The sequence below is a fragment of the Amblyomma americanum genome, chromosome 6, assembly GCF_052857255.1.
Source record: "Amblyomma americanum isolate KBUSLIRL-KWMA chromosome 6, ASM5285725v1, whole genome shotgun sequence".
NCBI lineage: Eukaryota > Metazoa > Arthropoda > Arachnida > Ixodida > Ixodidae > Amblyomma > Amblyomma americanum.
Window position 1 is genome coordinate 8,236,262 of NC_135502.1, and position 24,112 is coordinate 8,260,373.

The following is a 24,112-nucleotide window of genomic DNA, read 5'->3' on the forward strand; positions in this document are numbered from 1 at the left end:
TTGGCACAATTTATTCAATATTTAGCATTCACAGTTGAAGAGCTGCAAGGTTCTGTTGGCTGAATATTATTACCATACAAACAAAAAAGCTTTCCAAACAGAATAGCAAAAAATTTTGCTGGAACCAGTACAACCAACAGAAAACCAGCACTTAACTGGTTACTTGCTGTGACCAGCAGAAAACCAGTGACCTGCTGGACCAGTACAACCAGCAGAAAGCCAGCAGAAACCAATTAAAACCAGTATATCTCAATTAACAAATTTTCACCTGGCAGCCGATGCCGATGATTGCTGCCAGCTGCCTTTAGCACTGCTCTGCAGAGCAGGTCACATTAGCACTTCTCCCTTAATGTGTGCATGCCCTGCGATAATAGCAATCATTGCTTTGAGGTCATTATAGCCAGAACTACGCTTAACAGCCGTTTGCATGCTCCAAAACTTGTGAATTTACTCTCTGCGATCGCTGAAATCGCACACATGAATCCTGCAAACTATCAATAGCCTTGTCACGAAAATGACTGGCAGTCCACATACAGAGCAGTAATCTAATTTCGCTATTTGCACTAAATTTTCAGATTGCCTACATATGCCTAGATAGCAAAAACTCTTATGTCGCATCTGAGAAATGTAAAAAACATGAAAATGCAACAATACCAAAGTGTGAGGCTCATCCTACTGACACACAAGGCTCCACAATCCAACAGCTAACACTACTGAAGTGGCCTTCAGTGAATGACGGCACGCCTGTGAGGAGCCCCACAATGTAGCAGAAGTAAGCTGCTACAGGATCTGCACTCCAAGCAGTGCTTCATTGATTTGAATGACCTATGAATTGAATGCAACGAGCCCACTCACTTGGATACTCTGTACACAATTGCGGCTTTATTCAGGAATGTAAACCCCCCCCCCAATAAAACAGGCATCTGGAACATGCAACAGCACCATCCACGCACAAGCACGCAAAAGGGGTGTGCAATAAGGACAAACTAAAATAGCAACCAAAGTTGCAGGCGAGTTTTAATTTGCTCTTTCTCTCTCTATAGCAATGTTGCCTACTCTGTACATGTGTACACACTTCCTGTGTCTTTTTTTCCCACCTTTTTTCGACTGTATGTGCAACAAAGAAGAAGACCGATAATGAAAATCTGTGTCCCTTCTGCCCAACATCCACAGTCCAGAGTCTTCTTAAATTATAGCAATGCGTGCAATAGCATAAGTTAGCTGCACAGCAGAGTTGACGGTAGCTGCTGGAGAATGGCATCTTCGGGCAGCATTGCCTTATGCGAGAGGATGTCATCAGGCATACGAAGAAAGCGGCGATGACGACAGGGTCACGGTTGTTGGCGCCAGGTTAAAGCTGTCCAAATCCTGGTCAGCTTGGTTGTTCTTCAACTCCTGCAGGGACTGCACAAACCTGGACCACTCGTCACTCTTTGGCACTGCCAGTTGCTGGAACAGGAATGCACAGGGCACAACCATGACAACGTGCACTCAGTGCCCCCAGGATCACGTACAAGATGCACTTGCATATATACTGCGACATTCTAGATACCACCACCTTGGCAAGGCAGCTTGCCTAAAAAGGCAGCCTTCGGTAGACGAGTGGTTCAATCAGAGCCATGGTGAGGAAACTCTACTACTGCTGAAGGACATTAAAGGAAGACATGGCAAATAAAATGTACAATTTGGGCAAAATTTGTGTTCTCTATTATTTCTCATAACTCTCGCATCCACATTTGTCTTGTGATGAAAAAGTATAGCGGAATGTGCAGTACAAATTTAGAAACTGACACTTTTTTGATTGTGGCTGTTGAAAATTGTGACTGATTCGTGCTCCGATTACCCCACATACCACGATTTTCATGGGTTAACGATGCTGGAGCACCACAATCTTAGCATCACCATAAAGAGGATAGATCAGAAGATCAGAGCTTCTGTTGCTTGCAACACGGCATTTCTTTGACAAAAGGTAAAAGCATGCAGGCAATAAATGAGGCAAACGAAGAAATAAATTTTGAGGTTGATTTTTTCCGCTTTAACTTTTTCTGCGATTGCTTTCACTAGCCCCCTTTGAAATTTCGTTACAAATGACAGTAGAATGATTCTACTTTTTTCTGCATGAATCCGGAGATGCTGAGGAGTGCAATAAAGCCCTCAATATTTCTGTCTACCTGCACAATATTTTAAACAATATATTTTTGTGAAAAAGAGTTTCATGCAAATTTGCATGGTGGAGTGCAACTTTTATTTCCATGAGTCCTCGGTATCAAAAAAAATAACTTTATTGTACAGAACAAAGCTTTGTGAACATGCCAACACAAAAGACTAGTGCACTTTCTTCTTAATAATTTAGCATCGCAGGGATGACTTTATGAGGGTGTTCATTGCAATCATTCATTAACTATACCACCAAGCTCGCAATAAAATGGCCCTGATCTCCACCAAATTCGATTACATTTCATGCATACACAACAAAAAGTTTTTAATGCTGCATCCCTCAAAAGAAACTGCCAGAAAAGAAAATGTTTAAGGACAGACAAGAAGCTAGGCAGGAAACACAGCTCCAATACACGGTTCACACTTTGCTGCTTCATGCATGTCAGGGCAAATAAATTATCGAACATAAGAGGCCACTACTCATTATGTGCCCAGCTCTGCACATCTCTGGCGGCTCCAACTCGTGTCTAGAAATCTGATGCACCAAGGGTACCAACGTGCCCCAGCAATCAGTACTTCAATTCTGCTGGACAGAAATGTTACACATCAATATAGACCAGATTCTTATACCCTCGCACGCAGGCTGCAGGCGCGCTGCTGCTCTTGACGTCAGTCGCCATCTGTCGGCGCGCGAGACCTGGTGGACTGCGGGTTGTGCCGGCGCCGTGCGTAGAACGAGAGTTTACGTGTTCGCTTCTGTCATTGTTGCGCTCCATCACCTAACGTATGTGGGTGTGTGCTGTGCATCACTGCTCACATTTTTGCTTTACCAGACACTACTGCTGTTATCTGACGCGCAGTTGCTCGTTAACGTGAGCTCTGAGGGTACTCGACTAGGTACGGTACGGACTGGAAACCGGTATACTTTTAAGCAGATTTCTGTGCCGGCGTGTCATTTGTTGCCATCTTATACGTGTGCTACCATTTATGATAATTTTATGCATCAGAATGTAGATTTACTGATTTGACGAGACTGTGTAATAACCGGATAGGCCAGCTGCAGACTGAAGTTTGTCCTGGTGAAGCGCATGTTTCGATCACCAGTACGTCTTCGGTATCCTTGCGCTGAGCTTGCTATTGTTCCCTAAACACATTTCTTGTATAGGAATGTAAGCAGGACCACTGACAATTTTAGTCGCTATTTCCGCACGCATGTCAGAGGGATAGATCGGTGGGGTAAAGGGCTGACCATAGTATCTTTCTGCAGTTGGTACCTGCCTTAATCGTAGCGAAATATACGATTTTATTACATTCTATGACACTTGGCCAAACGGCTAGGCAACACTGTCACACGCTCAGATAGCTTCCGAATAAAATAAAAGCAACTTCGAACCTCAGAATTCGTGAAAGCTCGCTTCCCCGCTAATATTTATTCAAGCTTTGATAAATTAAGCGAAAATACGTTTTTACGCGGCAGATAGCAAAAACCATAACAAAAATTGTTTTCTGTTAGTTCTGAGACTCAGTTGAGCTCACAATGATCATGTTGATGTAACGGCACACCACACAGGTGACAAGAAAGCCCTATTTGTTGGGGGGTGCTTTATGGCCGGCAGGAGGAATTAAGAGCACATTGGAACTGCATGCTAGCCGTACACCTTATGCTTGATACTGACCAAGACAGTTCTGCGAAGAAGTGCCAAGATGGTAGCGATATAAGCACGAGCGTGTGCTAAGTGCCGGCACAATTAATGCGAATGTCAAAGAAAATGCCGTGATTAACGCATCAATTTTATCCCTTTAGTAACGCAAAGACTTCCTGCGACACAACTGCGCTGTGGAGCGAAGTATGCTCGGCAATGTCTTTTTTTAGCGGCGAAGGGCAGTAAATCGCGGCTCCATGAAAGGAGTGCCCGCGGAGCTGCCGCATCCCTGTAGTCCCCAAAGTAACACCCGCACTGTGGCGTGCCAGGCGGTGGAAAATGGCCATGCCGGAAAGTGGCTCTGGATGCTGGTCTTGGTAGGCAACAGGATGCCATGACTACTCACCTCTCCGACGTCGTAGACCCATACTTTGCCAGCATCATCACCCACCACCACCTGATGTCCTGAGGGCGTCCAGATGACCCGGTTAAGTGCAGGGCTGCCATCCACCACTTCACTCACTGTGGGAAGCTGGTGAATGAGAATGTTGGCATCAGTACAGTTGCACATGGTGCTACAGCTGACACAGCATGTGAGCTAGAAACAACTGAGACACACCCACCTCGGTGTCATTATTGAGGTTCCACAAGTCGAGTCGGCCAGTGCCATCGACACATGCAAACAGGGCTGGGTGCACGGGGGACCACCTGACGTCATACACATAGTCCCCATTGTCTTCAAATGAGTAGATGGGCTTAGACTCCTGCATCCAGCACAGAAAACAAGCAGCCATCTATTACAAGTGCTGATATATGTGCAGTACACCTGTGCACACTGCTACAGAACCTTAGACCAGTCTGGAAGACAGCAAAAACCCGTAAGACAAACGTGGCCAAACAGCTACTGCTCAGTCTTCAGCACTTTAATGCTGCACAGAAGTAGCTCCCAGTGTCCAAGGCATTGTAGCACACTACAATTTTGCTATGAGCACGTCAGCCTTAATAGGCAATTTTAGTTTCACGTATGCACAGAGTTCATGTACGCAAACGTGAGAAGTCTACGTAGCATACGCGCATGTCGTTTCAAATCCTTTTAGTTGAACGTACGCGACGCTGCCGCGCGTTCTTCCTAGCACCATCTACTGACAGATGCAGACACTGTTGCAGCCACTCTAAGACAAGACGAGTCAAAGCAAAGCCAGTCGAACTGCGTCTGTGCGCTGCTTTGTTAGGCTTAACAGCTGGGAAATTGCCTTTATATCTGAAAAACAAAAGCTATTTCTTGCTTGAAACTCTAAGTGAGGGTAAGAGTGGGCAAATTGAAGGCGAATACAACAGTTGAGAATACGATATCGCGTCGAGGAATTAGCGACGAAGCTGTTATCGCTGTGAAGCGGGAGGGCAGGGCGCCACCATGTTGTCAACGCTACATAGGCAAGCAACGCAAAGACCGTAACGTAAGAATCCGAATCTCACGTACGTCCGTGAGACTCACGTAGACCCTCTGCGTTTTGCACATGCGCACTGGTCACCCGTAACAGCTTTACGTGCGTGAAGCTACTACATACGTGAAACTAAAACTGTCTAATGCTGCCTGGGCACCTGCCAGCATTCCCCAAAATTCTAAAGCCACCAGGTCCGCTTCTGGGCTCAGGGCCCAAAAACAAACCTGGAAGACCATTTCTGGAAGACCTAGTGCCTTGAAGACTATTGCTGCACATGGTACCATCCTTTTAATGCAATAGTATTAGGAGTGCAATGAAGGTTAAAACCTGCAAACCGTGGCAGGAGGTGTTTAGGGGGAAGGGGGAAATCCCTATCTACCAACCACTCAGAAAAAAAAAAGTGATTATGAATAGGAATGGAATAACAACAGGCGCCAAGAAGTAATGTGCACATATCGTAACACCGTGGCTAACAGGGGTTAGGACACTGGCTGCGCTGTGCAGGTGTGGAGGCAGACCTTGAGGCTCCAGAGCTTGACAGTCCAGTCGAAGGAGGATGTGAGGAACAGATGTGACAGGTCCACCTGGCTCTGGCAGCCATGGGAGTGCACCGCTGTCACTGGCCCCTGGTGGCCCTCGAACGCCTCCAGGATGCCAGCCTTGGTGCCGTGCCGGCATGCTGCACACGGCATGCAAATGTGCTGCAACTACCAATCATGCTAGGACCCAAAATTTAAAAAATTTGCCCACCCCTAAATTGGAAGGACACCCACAATGGAACAGATTTCGAACATGGAATAATGAGTTATGTCTGCCACTGATTTCAAGGAAGATGTTTGCGGACACAGGAACCATTTATTCACACCCAACACTGGCATATATGGTTCACGACCGTTCGGCGGCATGTTTCAAAGTTGATTTCCCATTTAGACGTGGGTGGCAGTGAAGATAAGAAAGAGGGGGAGAAGGAAGATGCTCCCTGTGGGAGGAAAGCATGCTCCCATCGGGAGGCCCAGAGCGGCAGATAGCGTGTGCACCGAGTCCATTGTCCCCTCTCACACAGGCACAAACTTCACACTTCTACATACAAAACACGCCTACCTCTTTAGAAAGGTGCCTGGTAGCGGTCAGAAGGCCGGCACATTCGTGTGAATGTGCGCTGGCTTAATGGTTCCAGCAGTGTGTCCGTGGTTTCTGAAGAGGCGCTTGCAATTTCATATACTGGGGGTGTACTTTGCATGTCGGAGGGCAGTGTTATCTGCAATGATGTCCCAAACCGTGGTACAAGGGACCGACGTGATGAATGATTGTCTCAGGGCTGTCTGTGGCAGCATTTTCGAAAGGTGGAGCTGGTCTAGGTGTCGACGAACCCCTTCTATGTTTACCAGCCAGGACCTCCTCCCAATGCGCCTGTCTGGGGCCCACACTTGCTCTCCGTGGAATTGCCGAGCGAGGCCACGTTGTCCCTTTTGTATTCCCCTGCAGTGAGCAAGGTTGTCTTCCTGATAGATTGCTTCAAGTGATGACTCCGGAACATCTGCACTGAGATGGGTTTGCAGCTCGCGTGAGAACATGAGCTGCGCTGGGGTGCAGCCCATCGTGCTCTGCAAATTGCTATGCTGTTTGAAAAGAAAGTAGGCGATGCGTCGCTGTAATGACCTGGTTGGTTCTTTCAACAGAACAAATTTCAGCTCTGCCACGTATCTTTCAGCCTGGCCGTTAGTTGCTGGATGGTAGGGAGCCAAAGTGATGGATGCGATGCCATTTTGTTTGTTTGTAAAACCCTTTAATCTCCGCCGACACCAAGAAGCTGCTGTTAATCGAATAAAAAATACAATCTTCCGTGGAAGACCAAAGGTGGAAAATAATGCTCTCAGTGCATCAATGACACCAGCTGATGTTGTCTTTGGCATCTTTTTCACTTTGAGCCATTTAGTGTAGGAGTTGACAACAACAAGAAATGTGCATGCCTCGACTGGGCCTGCAAAATCGATGTGCAGGGTGTGCCAGGGCTGGCTCGCCTTCTCCCATTGTGGAGCTGGGGCCTTTGGCGGAGCCTTTTGGTTGCTCAGGCACGTTTTGCAATCACGGCCCGTCACTTCGATGTCACTGTCAATTCAAGGCCGCCACATAAAGCTCTGGCCATATTGCTTCATTGCAACAACAACGCCTCGGTGGCCTGCATGAAGCTTGCATGCGAAGAGCTGGATCACAATTCGTGACCCACAGGTTATGCAACCGTGGTGCGTAATTAACTCCATAACTCTCCTGCGATAGGCATTGAAGCTGTATGCTGTCATTGGCTGACGTTCCCTTCTTAACAGGGATGCAGATCTCTGCTAGAACTTGGTCGGCTTGCACCGATGCAGCAACTGTCTCTGCCATCAGCGGCAGTCTTGGCAGAACTTCGAGCATCAAAATGTCTCCCGCGTTAGGTGGTTCATCACAATCAGCAGAAGGCGGCTCAGCGCGTCAGCGTTTTGGTGCTTCTTCCCCGATCAATGCACAAGGTCACAGTCATATGCTGACATTTTGATGTGCCAGCGTGTCATGCAAGGTGGCTACATCTGCGATATTGGCTTGTGAGGACCCAAAGTGACTAGCAGTGGCCTGTGGTCCATTATGAACGTTACTTTTCGTCAGGCAGTGCACCAGCGAAAGTGTTCAGCTGCATAGACCACGGCAAGCCCCTCTCGATTGAGCTGAAAGCCGTTCCACTCTGCTGCTGACAGGCTTTGGCGCCTCTCTTCTTTGACAGCTTGTGAAGAACAGTACCTACACCGTAGGGCGATGCTTTGGATGCTATGATCAGGGGCTTGCACTCATCATAATGTTTGAGGGCTGTACAATGCAGAAGGAGCCATTTCAGGGACTTCTGATGGTGTGGCGACCAGGTCCACGAGACGTCTTTTTGCGATAGTTTGTACAGGTTGTTGGCCACAGTTGCTAGCTGTTCTAGGAATCAGTCATGGAAGTTAAGCAGTCTGAGAAAAGGATTGCAGTTCCTGCTCGTTGGTTGTTGGTCGTGCCTTGGATATGGTTCGTACTTTGCCATCAGTTGGATGAATGTCTTGAGTGTCGACTACATGACCAAGAAATTTCATCTTTGGTACGGCAAAATAGCATTTCTCTTTGCTAATCTGCAAGTCTGCAGTGACTAGTGTTTTGAACAATTGTTCCAAATGCGCAGCACACTTCTCACCTGATGGGACCAGTGATGATTACATCATCCAGATATACGGATATTTTGGGGATTGCATGAAGCAATGTCTCCATAAACTTTCGGAGCATTGCTGGGGCTGCCACTATGGCAAATGGCAGTCGCTTGACTTGACAGAGGCCCTTCAGCTGCTGGTACACTTGTGTTAGGCCCATGGCGATGAAAAGCTTTTCCCCGCGAAGCGCGCTCCTCTGGCGTTGGCAGCGGGTAGGAGAATGGCTTGGTAAACAAGTTCACGGTGGCCTGTAGTCACTGCACAGTCGTAGTGTGCCATTATTATTCCGTATTACAATGGGTATAGTTGCCCAGTTGGAGTGTTGCGTTGGCTCAATGATGCCTCGCTCTTCCAAGCTGTAAAGTTCTGCTTCCACTGCAGATCTCAAGACAAAGGGTACTGGCTTTGCTTTGAGGAACACTGGGCTGGCATCGTTGAGCAGATCCTGGCCGACGGGGGCCCCTTGTGTCCTGTGATGTCCCCAAAGGCTGCCTCATACTTTTCTTGAAGGTACTCCACCGTCATCTTGGTTCCAGCCTGGTGGATGCCACTCTTCCGAAGAGGCTGAATCCACTACTTTCAACAATTAAAAGCCGCAGTTTGCAGTTCTTGGCGTTGTACACAACACCGATGACGGTGCCACCTGCTAGCGACAGGCTCTGACCTCACCATGTTCTCAGGTGCTTGTCATTGTGTGCGTGCTGAGTGCATGCTCCAATAATGTTGTGCGAAAGGTGTCCGCGCTGATGAGGGTGCACAAACCTCCGGAATTGACCTCAAACTGGATCAACTCCTTGTTGCTGATTAAGTGTGCTGTTCTTTTCTGTTGCGTGCAGAGGGTGGCAACGGTGTGTAGATTGAACAGTGCTGAAGAAGCTGGTTAATAACGCTGTGTCCTTACTTGTGCAGCAACTTGTGAAGCGCCTATGCTATGCTGTGTTCATCTTGATTCGGCTGCTTCACCTTGCTTCTTTTATGTGATGCAGGCTCTCTCTACGTGTCCACGGTAGTGACAAAAGTTGCACGTCGCTGCTTGAAATTGCCATGTCTGCGGATTTTGCTGTTCGTCCCAGCACCAACAGTGTTGAACTTCTGGAAGCGTTTTCAAACTTGCCTTTGTGGCGTGGGCCTGGTCGTTGGAATGGCTTGTTTGGTGAACTGGCTCAATGGATCGCCACATTTGTCGCTACTGCTGTCCAGCACTCTCTCTTCGCAAGGCGATATCATAAGCTTTCACGAATGTGAGGTCCTACTCCACAAACAGGTGATGTTGCAAGGCTATGCGCTAAGTCCGCATATGAGTCGGTTACGAAGCTTAACATCCGACGAGAGCACTTAGGTTTAGCAAGCAATGACGTTGCTATGGCTGGCTGTTTAGTGGTTGCTGCATTCGTAGGCGGTGTCCCGAAGCTGTCGTTCGCAGCCAGCTTAAGTACCACCATGTAGGCACTTACAGCCTCTTCCTTCAACTGGGCCTGTCATTGGAAATGAGCTTGGCTGTACGTTTCAGATAGCTGCAAGTTAAAGTGCTTCAGCAGTGCCGCTGTGATTTTGTTGTAAGCCATGGCAGCTGGTGTGCCTGGTTGGATCAGGGTTAAGTCTCCTCCTTGCACAGTGTGAGCAGGTGGGCCCTTTTCTAGGCGCTCTCTGTGATGGTGTTCGCCTCAAAGTAGAATTGGAGGCACCCAAACCGCGATACCCAGGAGGAGCCGTTGAATTCTGGTATCCGTCCAGGAAGCACGAGCGTAGCCATGGTGTACGGGCATAGCTTAACACTGGGCTCGGATCTACTTCCTTGTCACCATTGTTAAGTCTGCCATTGAGTTCAAGGAAGACGTTTGCAGACAGAACAACTATTTATTCACCCCAGACAGCAAACGTGGTTTGTGACCGTTCGGTGGCATGATTCAAAGTCATTCGAATGTGGGTGGCGGCAAATGCAGGAAAAGGGAGGGAGAAGGAAGATATTTTGTGCGCGTGGAAGGGTGGAAAGTGTAATCCTGTCGGGAGGTCCGGTGCGGGAGACCGCGTGCGCTCTATGTCCGTTGTCCTTTTTTGCACATAAGCACATGCTTCCATACACAATAAACAGTCAAAATGCACCTGGGCAAAACCACAAGTGCACAAAGAAAAAAAATAAAGCTGTACAAATAACTAAAACCTTTGCAGTTGAGGAGTGGAAAAGAAAGAAGAGAAGGTGTGCATTAGCTGTACGTAATTATTACAGTCAAACCCTGCCACAACGAAAACCGCAACAGTGAAATTTCCACCACAACGAAGTATTTGATTCCCTGTCAGCAAACCATACAAGAAAATGCAATTATTTCCTCCCAAATAATCAATTTATGGTGCAAGGTTCCGTTTCAATAAAATTTTTCGAAGTAAGCGACCAATTTTTTTCCAAATCCACATATGCCTGTATATCCTATTAGGTTTCATCAAAAATGGCTGCTGAAGCCAGTTTGCACTTTCAATAGTGCAGCTGGCATTCCCTGAGGAACTGGAATTAACGTGCACACACGTGGCGCATGACTGGTTGCGATGGGTTTGCTGATGGCTCGAACTCCGCGCTTGTGAACCACTTACGAAGGCATAACGGAAGTGTTCATTTCAGTGTGAAGCTATCATGTCGACGGAAACGGGTGAAAACGTTAAACATTTTATAAAAAGCAGTGGTCAAGTTCCAAAGCTTCATTGTGGAGCACGCTAGGCCTAGCAACACCGAGCAAATTGCGTGCAACGATTCGCTGTCGTCCGGCATGCCGGCCGATGTTGTGATCCCCAGTGGTGCTGTACACATGGAGCAGCGAGCATGGGTGAGTGGCCTACGCATCACCAATGTGGCGATTGCCAGTCACGCTGTACACAATTACAGCAGAGAGTGTGGCCGCGCGGCCGTAAATTAATCCCTGTCAGCCGTAGACAGATCTGCATGAATGCATTTCCCATGCTTCAGCATACAGATTTTGTTCATTTTGGATAACATGAATTTTTTTCGCCACTCCGTGAAATTCGTATCACCAAGATTTCACTGTATTTACCTGATCAGTACAGTGCCTTTTTGAATGGTAGGCATTTTCCTGTTTGTGGCACCCCCTATGATGGTGCCTTGTGGATGACGTGGCTCTCCTAGGTTCTTGGGATGCAAATGTTGGAATACTGCCCGAGAGGTCCTTTAGATTCTCTGTAGAGATACAGTGCCTTATGCTAATCTTTCAACAGTTGCCTGGCTGTGGTGTAGCATAGGCAGGAGTTTCAAACCTTTGTGCAGCTTAGCTTGGGAAAAGTTATGCTGCAAAAGCTAAAAAAACAATACTCGTCTAGGCTGTTGAGTTCTTTAAAGGTTACAGCAGGTGATGCGCGGGCACCTTTCTGTGGATTCTCACGTTCCCAAAATTCAGTGTGCAGTTGTCTCAAGTCAGAAAGCAATGGCACTAGTCTGAAAGCAGTGGCACTAAAAACATATTCCTTACCCGTGTAGACAGCGCCTTCCTCGCTGCCTACAATGAAGTTGTTGCAGTCGCCCATGGGAAATGACAGGGAGGTGACCGCAATGGCCCGTGACTGCTTCTGCTGAGTCAGATCCAGCACGTCCTGTAACCAAGGCGGGTGACACATGCCATATCACTATAGTTCCCATAACAGTGCAAAAGGCTGCATTGATCATAAGCGCTGTAGCTAAGGAATGCTCCGAAATCCAAAAGCATGGCTGTAGCTGTGTATCACTGCCGTTTTAGCACAGTAGCTACAACCCAGCTGCGGCATGAAGTTCCTCCATACGTGCCCTACAGGAGCTGAGGTGCAAACAGGTTTACTATCATTTTCCTCCAAGCCCCCATGTTACTAGAGAAACATTCAATTACTGCCTGCTGAATCCACTGCTAGGCACAGTGATTGTAGTGGGTGCTCTTATGATCCACTCATTTTTGGCTGGTAAGCATGCTTTATTAAGAGGAGACGCTAGTCTTCAAATGAAAATTTTTCTTATTAGCAATATTGTAATGAACTTAAGAGTGTATATTCCCTTATTCAAAAATATAACAGATCTGAAGTGCATATGCCAGCCAGTCAATTCAGAGGTCGTTAGAGTGGCCTCAAAAAATGGCAGGATGCGGACATTCCAAGAGGATTTTGCAGCAGTGAACAACACCAGGATGTAGGGAAGAATGTCAGCTTTCGAACACGACCAAAATGGCAGCTATCCGAACGCAGTTGTAGCAAGCGATGAGCGTAAATTCTGTCGCATTTCGCTCCGAAATCACCATTACGGCACATAAGAGGTGTCATATATTTTTTATGGTTGGAGATCAAATTAGATCTTGAAACATTGTAGTTAGGTATCTTAGAGTACAGCAGAATCTCATTAATTAATAGTTCGAGGAACCAGAGATTTTTGCTTGGATTATAGTGTAGACAGCTTACAACGTACCGTATTTACACGATTGTAAGTCGACCTATTTTTCAAAATTTGAAAATCCGAGGTGAGGGGGGAGTCGACTTACAATTGAAACGAAAACATGAAACTGTTAGTAAAGGGGAGACAAATGAGATATTGGGCATGCTACAGTGGTTGCATTTTTGCTGCGAGGCTCTGTCGCATTGCTCTTGGTGCTGGCCTTGAGCAGCTGCTACGTCTACGCACAGAACTGGCATTCCCTCCACCTGTGGGCGGTGGCTGATGGCGACTATAGATAAGCAGCAAACTGGCAACCCAAACTCCCCACACATGGCAGCAGACTGCGGCTGTTGATAAGCACGACGGCCCGATAACGCAATCGTATTCTACGGGAAGCTCAAGCGTCCAACATGTTTTCTTTTTACTTTCAATTGCGTGCTCGGTGCTCAAAGGAGTGTTGATAGTTGATGGAAATGCCGCTGTTCCAATCGAGGTGACACTCCCACTCATCATCATCATCATTTATTTTCCCTTAAGGACCCCTAGGTGGGGCATTACATAAGGGGGGAGCAAAAATACGAAATCACAAACAATAGGAACATTTGAAATATAACAGTGAAGAAGGCAAAACAATTGTTAAAAGAGCATTGAAAAATGAAAAAGGGAACAATCACAGGTACACTGTGGCCATCACGCTATATATACAGGAAGAAAACGGGAAAACTGATTAGCAGACAAGGGTTCAAAAATGCAACATGTGCAGAGGTGGTACTGAAAATTGTCGGGCATTACACTGTAAGTGCGCTAACGAAAAGGATGAGTTAAAAGCAGGGTTTTGAATTTATTTGCATCGCGCTCAGTTACAACGGCATCAGGCAGCTCATTCCACAGTTCAATGGCGGATGGCAGGAAGGATTTTTGAAAGGCATTGGTGGAACCATGTAAGCGCTGTAGGCTCAGGCTGTTAAAAAGACGACGAGATGTTCTATTGGGAGGGAGTAGAAGTGTGCAGTGCAATTGAGGAAAACTGTAGTATAACTTGTGGAAAAGGCAGAGTTGGGAAATTTTACGGCGAAAAGACAGTGGCGGTATGTCAAGTGATGATTTTATGCCAGAAACACTGGTTCTGCGATCGTAGCATGAAGTAATAAATCGGGCTGAACGACTTTGTACTGATTCTAATGCTTCAATTAGGTATGACTGGTGCGGGTTCCAAATGGGTGAGGCATATTCTAGTTTAGTACGAATGAATGTTTCATAAGCGAGTTTGCGGATGAATGGAGGGGACACGGCTAGGTACCTTCTCAGTCTGTTGAGCGATTTTGAACTTTCAGCTACTATGTTTAAGATATGCTCGGACCATGAAAGTTTGCTAGTGATTGTTATTCCTAGGTACCGGTAGGACTCGACTTGTGTTAGGGGGATTGACCTTAAAGAATACTGGTAATTTAAGCTATTGCGTTTACGTGATACTGTCATGTACTTGCATTTTGAAACGTTTAACGTCATCAGCCACCGGGTGCACCAGTTGGTTATTTCGTTGAGGTCTTTTTGGAGGAGGACTTGATCGTTGTTAGATGATATGCGTCGATACAGATTGCAGTCGTCTGCGAATAGGCGAATTGACGATGATATGTTGCAAGGAAGGTCGTTAATAAATACCAAAAAAAGAAGAGGGCCGAGCACAGAGCCCTGAGGAACACCCGAAATGACATTTGTAGCTGAAGAATGGTGGTTGTCTATTACAGTGCGTTGCGAACGGTTAGAGAGGAAACAGTGGATCCACGATAAAACCAGCGGGTCAAGATGAAGGCTCGAAAGTTTGGCCATGAGGCGGCGATGGGGTACGCAGTCAAATGCTTTAGAAAAGTCCAGATAAATTACGTCAGTTTGAAAGCCGGAGTCGAGATTAAGGTGAAGGTCTGTTGTGAATTCGAATAGCTGTGTTTCGCATGAAAGGCCTCGACGGAAACCGTGCTGATTCGGAAAGAAAAAAGAATTGGCGTCAAGGTGTGATGCAATGGCTGAATACAGTACATGTTCTAGCAGTTTGCAAGAGATGCACGTCAAAGAAATGGGGCGGTAATTCGAAGTGTCAGAACGGCTGCCAGATTTGTGTACAGGGGTTACGGTGCTATTTTTCCAGTCATTTGGAATTGATGTTGTGGCGATAGACTGATTGAAAATTATCTGTAGAATCAAACTGGAAACCAGTTTGGTACCTTTTAGAATTTTAGGCGATATGTTGTCAGGGCCTGGACTGCTACAGATCTTAAGGTTATCTATTAGTTTCGCTATGCCTTCAGATGTGATTGTGACCGGCTGCATTTCGGAGTAGTTAAAACACGGTTGGAAGGGAACGTCGGAAGTGGGTTCATGAGTGAACACAGAAGCGAAATACGAATTCATGACTTCAGCGCACTGGTCAACTGGTACATGCGAGCCATCAGAATGGGTCAATGACATGTGTGGCGGGCAGCGTTTCGGGGTTAATATGCTCCAAAATTTTTGCGGTTTGTCGCGTAGAATAGTTAGAACGGCAGCGGCGCCGGGAAGTGTCGATACCGATGGAAGAGCCGATGCCATTCACGCGTAGTTTCTATCTGGCTCTGACGCATTTGACTACTGTAGGCCGCGTTTCACAAGTTTTAATGTAGTGCTTCGTCAGTCGTCATTTGTGCTCCGTGTCCTGTAAGCGACTGACACTCATTCACGCCTACGTTCAAGATGGCTGTCATTGTTTAAGCCGAAGAAATGAACTGCGCGCTGGGCCACAAGTTCGACGTTCGCAACGGGTGATACAGGTGTGGCAGCTGCAGGGAGGAAAATTTTCAGCTGTTCCACGTGATGTCGTGATGTGGCAGTTTGCGAAGTGTGAGATTTCACTGGACGACGACGTTACAACGACGTGCTGTGGGACTGCAGCAGCGATCACGACGCTAGTAACCCAGACCCAGTAGTGGTCTGGGTGTCCGCTTCGGCTGCGGGAGGTGGTTGGTTCGAAACCCATCGCCGGACACCCACAGGTAAAAATGGGTACAAGCCACCCCCAACCCAGCACCTGGCTTTTTCAGGGGTGTGTGCTTGGAGGAGGCTCCGCAAACCCCGCTACACCCTTTCAGGGGCAAACCCAGTTTCGAACACTCAGCCTGCAAAGATGGTTCGTGTTTCACTCCCAAGTGAAGAGTTAGACTCAAAGCTCGTACGCTCTAACCAGCGTCATGTTCAATACTAAGGTCCTTCGTCAGAAGCGATTCAGAGTATCACTGTGGTCCTGGGTAAGTCCGGTTTTTCCGGCTGTCCGACTTTGTGTCCGACTTTTTTAAAGACAATATTTTGTCATTAAAACTGTGTGTTCATTACAAGAATGATCTAGACCTTTGTAGCCAAAATCAAAGAAAGCCCACAAGCCATGAAAAGGGTAGTTGAATCAACAGCCTTTAGCAGCAATCGAATGCCAAGTGGTGCACACAAGTTGGCTTGGCTTCTCTGAGGGACACGAGTGCATTGGAGTGACGTGATTGCATTTGGCCTTTCTGTGCTTCGTGTGTGTTTCTAATATACACTAACCTGGTTATCAACAAGGTTAGTCTATACAAAATTAATTTACACTGTTATGAATGGCACAGGCAAAAGCTGCATACCATCTAGCACTTAAGAGAACTGTTCTGGAGATGAGTCTTTTTTTGTCCGATAACAAAATGCGGCTTGGTCACAATGCAGCACCCTGCGACCATAAACTACAAGCTACAATGGATAGAACGATCACCATATATACTGACCTGCGGCGCTGACAGCATGTCGAGGCTCCAGCTGCAGAATTTTCCGTCTGTGGACACGCTCACCAGGTTGTGTGCATTCTGCGTCCCGACAACTTGGACGCAGTAGACAGGGTGCTGCAAACATGGGCAATGCAAATGACCATCAAGCCACAAGGACAGTGGGTCAAGGCCACCATGCACAATATAGAAAAGGTGTATTCTTCTTCAGCAGCCTTTGAAAAACAAAAACAAAAAAACAGTGCAATATGTGCAGTGACAAGAAGCTTAGGCCAGACGTCTGAACCTGGTAATGCAAATTTCAGTGACACCTTGGGTGGAGCAAAATGCTGATGCCAGTGAGTGTTTAGTAACTCTGGCTAGGGATGCCTTTTGCTTCTTTAGTGTGTTTGGAACAATCAGTGACAGTCATTCTCTCCAATCAGCACGGCATGGTGTCATGTATGACGTCACTCTGCTGCGACCAGTCAGCATGACATACTGCAGCCGGTGCGTTACAACACTGACAAGGACATTGCAGAAATAGAAGATGTGGCCTTAACAGCTGTCGCTGTTATAAGTACGGCTCGAATGATCAAAGCAATTGGGAAAAGGGACAGCCAAGTTCAAGTCAGACTTGAACAAAGGGCAGCAGTTACAAGCAAGGGGTCTTGCACAAAAAGTGAAAAACACTGAAAAAATTTCTTGCTTTCACCTCATTCACTCTGCCACCGAAGTTACTCTTGGCCATCACCTGCATCACTTGGGTCAAAGTATTAGACAGGCGATGCCACACTCTGCACACCTGGCAGTAATGGCAAGTTGAAACACAACAAAGAGCGTCTGCTTCATCTAAATCTCATTTCTGTGGCTGCCCAACTCACATAATTAAGGAGGAGCCATAATCTGGTGGGAATAATGTAAGCTTCTTTTCAGCTTGTCCCTTTTCAACCATCACAACTCACCGTGTGGGCAGCTGCTGAAAGAGGGCTCCGCTGAACGGGAGTCCGCCTGTTATTTCGGTTGTCCCAGAGGGCAATCTGGCCCGAGTAGGTGCCCCCAATGATCAGGTTTGGATGGAACTTGGCAAAGCACGAGGACACCACTGCTGACTAAGGGGGACGGAGGGGGGGAATGCCGTTGTAAGGGTCTATTACAATCTTGCAAGGAACACTTCAATCCGTATATAACGAGATGCTGTTAGTCAGACTTGAGACAAAGCCAATTTACGTAAGAGTACCAGTTTGCCACAGTTCATAAAATCTGGGTCAGCAAGGGTTGGATGTGGCAAGAAAAGCCAACTGTACAGAGAAAAATCTCACACAAGCATCGAGACAAGCAGTGGACTCACAATATGGCATGGTTTGACACTGGTTCAATATTTTTCTACCCATTACTGCATTATGATTATTTATTCAATTTGCTGGTTTTTCTACAGATTTATTTCTACCTTCAGGCTGAACATGCAAATATCTAGGTAGAACAAGGAACCTGACTAAGTAGCATGACACACAAGTGTACGCAGGTACATACCTGACAGTGGAAAATGTACTCGGGAGTAGTCTTTTTAAACTTCATGTTCCACACCAGGCACACACCATCAGGGTCGTTTGGAGAGTCGTAGTTGTTCCCATATGATGCAACCAGGAGCTCAGGGAACTGCACAGTGCCAGAGATACCTTTCCAATGACCAGTGACGAATGACGAACTAAAAGCAGCACATCTTCGGAAAGGCCACCTCATGAGCTAAGTTAAAATGAAATTTATTTCAAAAGTGCAAACTGACATTCTTTAGCTAAGAACAGCAGACTTCAAAGGTGTAAAAGCATGATGCAGTAGGTGGCTTTCTTCCCATCCCCCTCACCCCTTCTCACTTTTTGTGTTTCAGTGCTGACAGCAAATCTTTTACTCAACAAGCAATGCACTCACTGACAATGCTCACAACACCTGCTTAAAAAAATTTAGCCCATGCCCAGTGACTGCTCAACAGCTAGCAACAAGCCAGGTACAGTAATCTAATCAACTCAAACCCGCTTACCCCAAAATGTTGGTTAAGTAGAAAGCTTCTTACATCACACAACTAATTACAATTTGTACCCTGTCTCGATCCTTAATCTTGCAAAATATTCTGAGAAAAAAATTGAATTTCTCAAAATGTGGTCAATGAAAACTAAAAAGCAGACACCGAACAGCAGTTATTAGCAGTGAAAACTAGTGAAAAAGCAGTTAAAACTAAAGAGCAGTTATCTTGAAGTTGTAAATAAAGACAAAAAAAAAGGGCCATTAGTGCAGCTAGGCCAATTAAGAATGAGGTGTGCTAGCAGTTCGGTTTTCCCTTTGGCTCCGGTGTTCAGATCCAGTGTTCTGTGGGTGGCAGTTGTTTAAATAGCGATAATGGGTTAATGTGCATATAGTATGCGGAATTGGTCCTTCTCCACATTCATATATCCCTGGGAGTCTTCCTACTACTCCTGGCGCAGTGGTGCAGTGTTCAAGCGATGTGCTAATGTATTTTTATGGCAGGTGCTGCCATATCGGTGGGACTTGGGTTGGGTTGTGATCCAGGTTGCTCTTCTCGAGCAGGCTCTGACGATTGAGTTGCCACCTGACATGGTGGGCAAGTTGCCCACCACACAATGGGCAGGTGAGCAGCTTGCCACAAAACTGGCTTCAGAGAAACAGGCAAACACACAACGGCTAAATGCGGGAAATGACCACTACAGCACAGACCGCTTGTAAAGCATACTGCGGGAGCCGGGAAAATCCGCATTATAAGCAGTACTGCACTGCAACCAAAACATAGCTTTTCCATGCATTCGTGTTTTCAGAATGGCCAGCCTTTCAAAGTGCCCCTGACAATGCATCAGGTGCACAATACTGCAATTACAGGTAAGAAAGCAGTTTGACCTTTTTCTTGAAGCGTCGTAGTGAATGAAAGAACATTATTTTAGTCTGGCGCTGCGACAGAACTGCGTTGCTAATGACTTCATCTTGAAACACAATGAGGCACTTAGCGCTTGCTCGCTGAGGTTTCTCTGAGCGCAGTAGAAACGCAGTTTGTTGCACTTTCACTCACTTCGTCAGGCTCATCCTCGGATAGAGGCTCATCGCGACCGCGCAACGTTGCCACGATGTCTTCAACTGCGGCGGCTACTTCGCACACAACGCTGTTGGGGTTGGCGACGACAACGAGGAGCTTATCTTGTGCCGGTCCTTGAAATGCTGAATACAAACGCTCAACGGGTTGAAACCATCATGCCTCAAAATGTTCGCAAGGCACCTGTCCTTGGCTTGCAATATCGATCTAGTCACAGGAACGCTCTGAACCCAGACCTCGTGAAACCGTTCAAACAAAGTGGTGACATCTTTGTACTTTGACACACGAATCCGCTTCCTTGCAAGCGACGTGTAGTCTTTCTGCATCTGTTGTCGCAACTTGTCGCTGTTCTTCCAAATGCCGGACACAGTGGCGGTGGCGCCACCACACTTTTTTGCTACCGTAGCCTTTTTCAAACCGCTCTCGACGCCCTTCACAATGCTCTGCTTGGTTTCAAGAGCTTGCCATTTCTTGGCTTTCGGAGGAGCAGATGCCATCGGAACTGAAGACAGCCGAGGTGGTAGACTTGCTCACGTTGTCAGCTGACTTGCCTACGTTGTCAGCTTTTCGCTACACGCGACGACGTTTCGCTCATAGGCACAGGCGTAACAAGATGCTACTGCACGTGCGTCTGGCACGAGCAGCGTTTGTAGCGTCACGCCATGCGCTCGCCGCCGCGGACGCTCCAGCATGCTCGTCTGGCCGTGCCATCACGTGGTTTCAAGTTTTGTCCAATCAGTCTGCCCAACGGAGACGCACTAGAGAGTGAGAGGAAAAACGCCTTTTTTCCTCCACGTGCTTTGCGACCTCTCCTGCCTTCTGCCTTGACTTTTGACAACGCTTCCTCGCCCCGCCTGTTGCCCCCTTCTTGCGCAATCTGGAAAGCAAGCTCCTCGCGCCCGCCAGTACCCACGGGCCCGGGCCGACACGCGGGCCGCTAGGCTTTCCAGAACGCGCACTATATGCGGTCCTCGGTTACGCGCTGCCGCGTATTGAGCGGTACACCAATACATTGAACTCTATGGGAAGCGAAGCGGTTGTCGCAAAAAGTCGAATATAATGCAACCCCGCATTATAAGTGGTTACGCTATAAATGGTCTGAGCTGTGTAAGTGCTAGACCACAGAAACCAAATAACAAAACTACAGGTCACCACTCAGGACACACCTGTGAGGACCAGTCAAAGCTGGTGACGATCCGGTTCTTTGACCACCGGTCATCTGCAAACACCCTGTTCAGGGACAGCTTGATGCCGCTCTTGTCATCACTGCGCAGAGAGGAGACAATAATGATGGCTGAGAGCACATCAGAGACAATCTGTTGGATGCTTAGCAAATAATTAGCTGGTGGACGACAGAAGTCCTTGAGAGTGAGGCTAAGTGTTTCATGTTTGCCATATTTTAATAAACATGAACCCCAAAATGAGTGACAAGAAAAAAGAAGCAAGAACAATGCAACGCTATATCAAACCTGCAAATATTTTGAAGCGAGCAACTTTCTGTAGAGCAAACGGTGTTGCTGTCATAGGTATGTTGCAACCGAGAGCTAGACCAGAGTGTGTCGTCCAGATAAATCTGTGTGTGGTCTCAGACAGCACCCACAAATTGGAGAATAGACAGCGTAGGGTTTTTGCAACACACTATGTGCTTGAATGGCACCAAGCAGGAACATTTCCAATAGCAACTAGTGTTTGTCACAACGCTCACGCCATTTTGACAAGCTCCTGAGAATTGGGCAGGACTACCGGCATAGGGGGTCCTGGCTTGAGAGCGACTGCTTTGTTTGAGCCGGCAAACAAACACGACTATTGCTAAGCCACGATTCAAGGCACTCCCTTCTCAGTGATACTACTGGTAAATGCAACTTGGAACAATTTTTGGAGCAATAAAACTTCCAACTTGGAGCACATTGAACCACAGGAATGCAGATTTAGGAGCTGTCTAGAGCATTAAATTTCAAATCTGGAGCACTTTTGAGCAATAAAATATTGGTTTAAAACTCTGGAGCACGTAATTTTTAGTTTCAAAATCTCTTAGGCTGAAAAACCAATGCTAGAAAAGTGTAATGTAAAGATGCGTTATGCCATTCGGTTATGCCATTAGTCAAGAGCCAAGAAGCCCTCACTAAGTGAAAAGATGCAAAATATTAAGGATACAGTATTGAACATTACAGAAAGAAATATGGTTTTTTAAAAACTCTATGGCTTAGCAGCTAACACAGAAAGACAATAAGCTAGAAAAGAAAAGTCACAGGTAAAATATGAGAAACAATAAGATGCTGGCAAACTAAAGCACAAAACACTGTGGAACCACTCCCAACCATATTTGTCATGCAGGAGGTGTGGGCAACTTCTTTTCACCTTGTATTCTGCCCTCAACAAGAACTTTGGTGAAAGCTGAGTGCCCTGTGTGTACTTTTTCTGTGTTTAGATCAGTTTTGTCATTTGGGCTGTCCATAAGTGGTCAAATGTGCTTACAAAAACCACCTAATTCCAGAAAAGCATGGAAAAGCTTAATACCGTATTTACTTGCATAATCTGTGCACTCTTTAGTGAGAAAGTACTACTTCACAAGGCCAAACTAGCTCACCGGTATGTGTGACGCTCGACCTTGAGTGTGACCTCTTGGGCAAACAATAAATAAATAGATAAAACAAATATTGCAGCGATTGGGTTTCGAACCTGCAGCGGTGCGAACAGATCAGCTTCGCTGGCCACTGCACGACAGCGCTGTGCTATCACTGCAGCCGATCACACCTCGTGTTAATCTGCAATACACCCTGTGCTGTGCATTGGAAATAGCCTTCTCCAACTAATATTCGCACTCTGAGCTATGTGGCGGTAGTGAGAGAAAGATGCGTGAAGCATGCATTGGCCACCAGTGTACATTGGGTAATTGGCAATGACGATGAAAAAGTTAAAGACACGCATAACTGACTTCCTGGGTCAGTGGACACCTGAATCACGCTTTCAGGTATGTGGCGATGGTGTCCACCTGCAAAAAACTGTGCATTTGCACAATATTTTGTGTTTAGCAATGCTAAACTGCCAGCCAATTTTTTCCTCAAATTAAGCTTCAAAAAGGGGGTTGCAAATTACACGGAGATTTTGCGAACATGTCCTAAAAAAAAGCTGCATAAAGGTCACAATGCGCAATGCATACGGTATATTGCCACATATAAGTTTACCCCACAACTCGCCCCCCTCATTTGCCAAAAAAAAAAAAAAGTAGACACATACCTCCCTGTGCCCGCCCCACCCACATTACGTAGTTCCCCGCATGATGGCATCACAGCACGTGCGCAGCTCGAAGCAATAAACGTGGAATGATGCAATCGCAAAGCCAGCAGTTAAGAGGTAAATGGAGATAAAATGCGATAAAACAGCACTCTCCCTGCGTGCAGCCTGGCTGAGTAGCGGTGAACAAAACAGCCACGGCCAGTTGGCAGCAGTAGTAGTGGTTTATTGTGAAAAAAAAAAAAAAAATAAATAAAATAGAAAGGAAGGAAAAGATTTTTGTTAGCCCCGGAATCTGCCATTGCTACTGAAGCACCTGAGCAGGGACAGCGGAAATGAAGGATAGCAGGCAGGCTGGAGAAATGAAATGGAAGAGGTGAGGGGACAGGTAGAAAGGATAGGGGGGAGAGGTACTATATACAAATATTCTATTTACACTGTAATATATAGTATATACAGGTTGGATGGCTGCTTTGATAGTTTCAAATTTTGGTGCTACGTACCCTTCAAAGGTTACCAGAAGTTTGCTTTCGCAGCCGTTCGTACTGGAAAGCGACTGCCGGCGCGAGCAAGCCAGGAAAACAAAATTGACTTTTCTTGACTAGAAACAATTTACAAATTACCGACCTTTTTTTTTTTGACACCACTCACTTTTCGCAGCCACACGCAGCGGCGCGGCTGCGCCGAACTTCTCCAGGCTGCTCTATGCACATCCTGCATGCATCCCTGCGTTCTGGTGCACACGCGCAATAGGGAGCACAAAATATATGAGTAAAAGTTGTTTTTTTTTTAAAATCTGGTTAAAATGTTGGAGGTGCACAAATTACATGAGTAAATACGGTATCATTTAAGCGAGCGAAAATTGAACAGTGTGTCTAAGGGGAAAAATGGAGAACCCCTGCAGACATCTCAGTAGTAGCAGATGTATACAAGAAAAGAGCGAGATATAAAGAAACAGGGGAGTAGGAAATTATAAAAGTGATATTGTTACTTTGTGGTGCTCACACTGCAAAGCAAATTTGAAACATGAAAATGTTTTCATGTCAAATGTTTGCAAGCAAACAAGGATGCTGACAGTTTATCAGGATTAAAAAAAAATTCCTTTCTCTATTTCCCTCCCCATTCCTCTCCCGTGCTGTAGCTAACCAATATGCAGTTAAAATGGTA

General features: G+C 46.5%; 1 protein-coding gene across 23 annotated transcripts in view; it reads right to left on the reverse strand.

The window, feature by feature from the left end:
* The window catches only part of LOC144136245 (cytoplasmic dynein 1 intermediate chain 2-like), a 51,378-nt gene continuing 27,266 nt past the window's right edge, over positions 1-24,112 (reverse strand). For 22 of the 23 annotated variants that reach the window (XM_077668438.1, XM_077668435.1, XM_077668431.1 and 19 more), the window contains 9 exons: positions 20,878-20,977; positions 18,148-18,273; positions 17,580-17,726; positions 16,639-16,752; positions 11,934-12,054; positions 5,764-5,924; positions 4,424-4,564; positions 4,207-4,332; positions 2-1,449 (listed from right to left, as the gene is read on the reverse strand). In XM_077668438.1, the coding sequence (XP_077524564.1) occupies positions 1,297-1,449; positions 4,207-4,332; positions 4,424-4,564; positions 5,764-5,924; positions 11,934-12,054; positions 16,639-16,752; positions 17,580-17,726; positions 18,148-18,273; positions 20,878-20,977 (1,189 nt within the window). In that variant the 3' untranslated portion in view covers positions 2-1,296. Of the gene's footprint in view, positions 1,450-4,206; positions 4,333-4,423; positions 4,565-5,763; positions 5,925-11,933; positions 12,055-16,638; positions 16,753-17,579; positions 17,727-18,147; positions 18,274-20,877; positions 20,978-24,112 lie in introns of all 23 variants that reach the window. The other variant, XM_077668439.1, reaches the window with a different exon arrangement.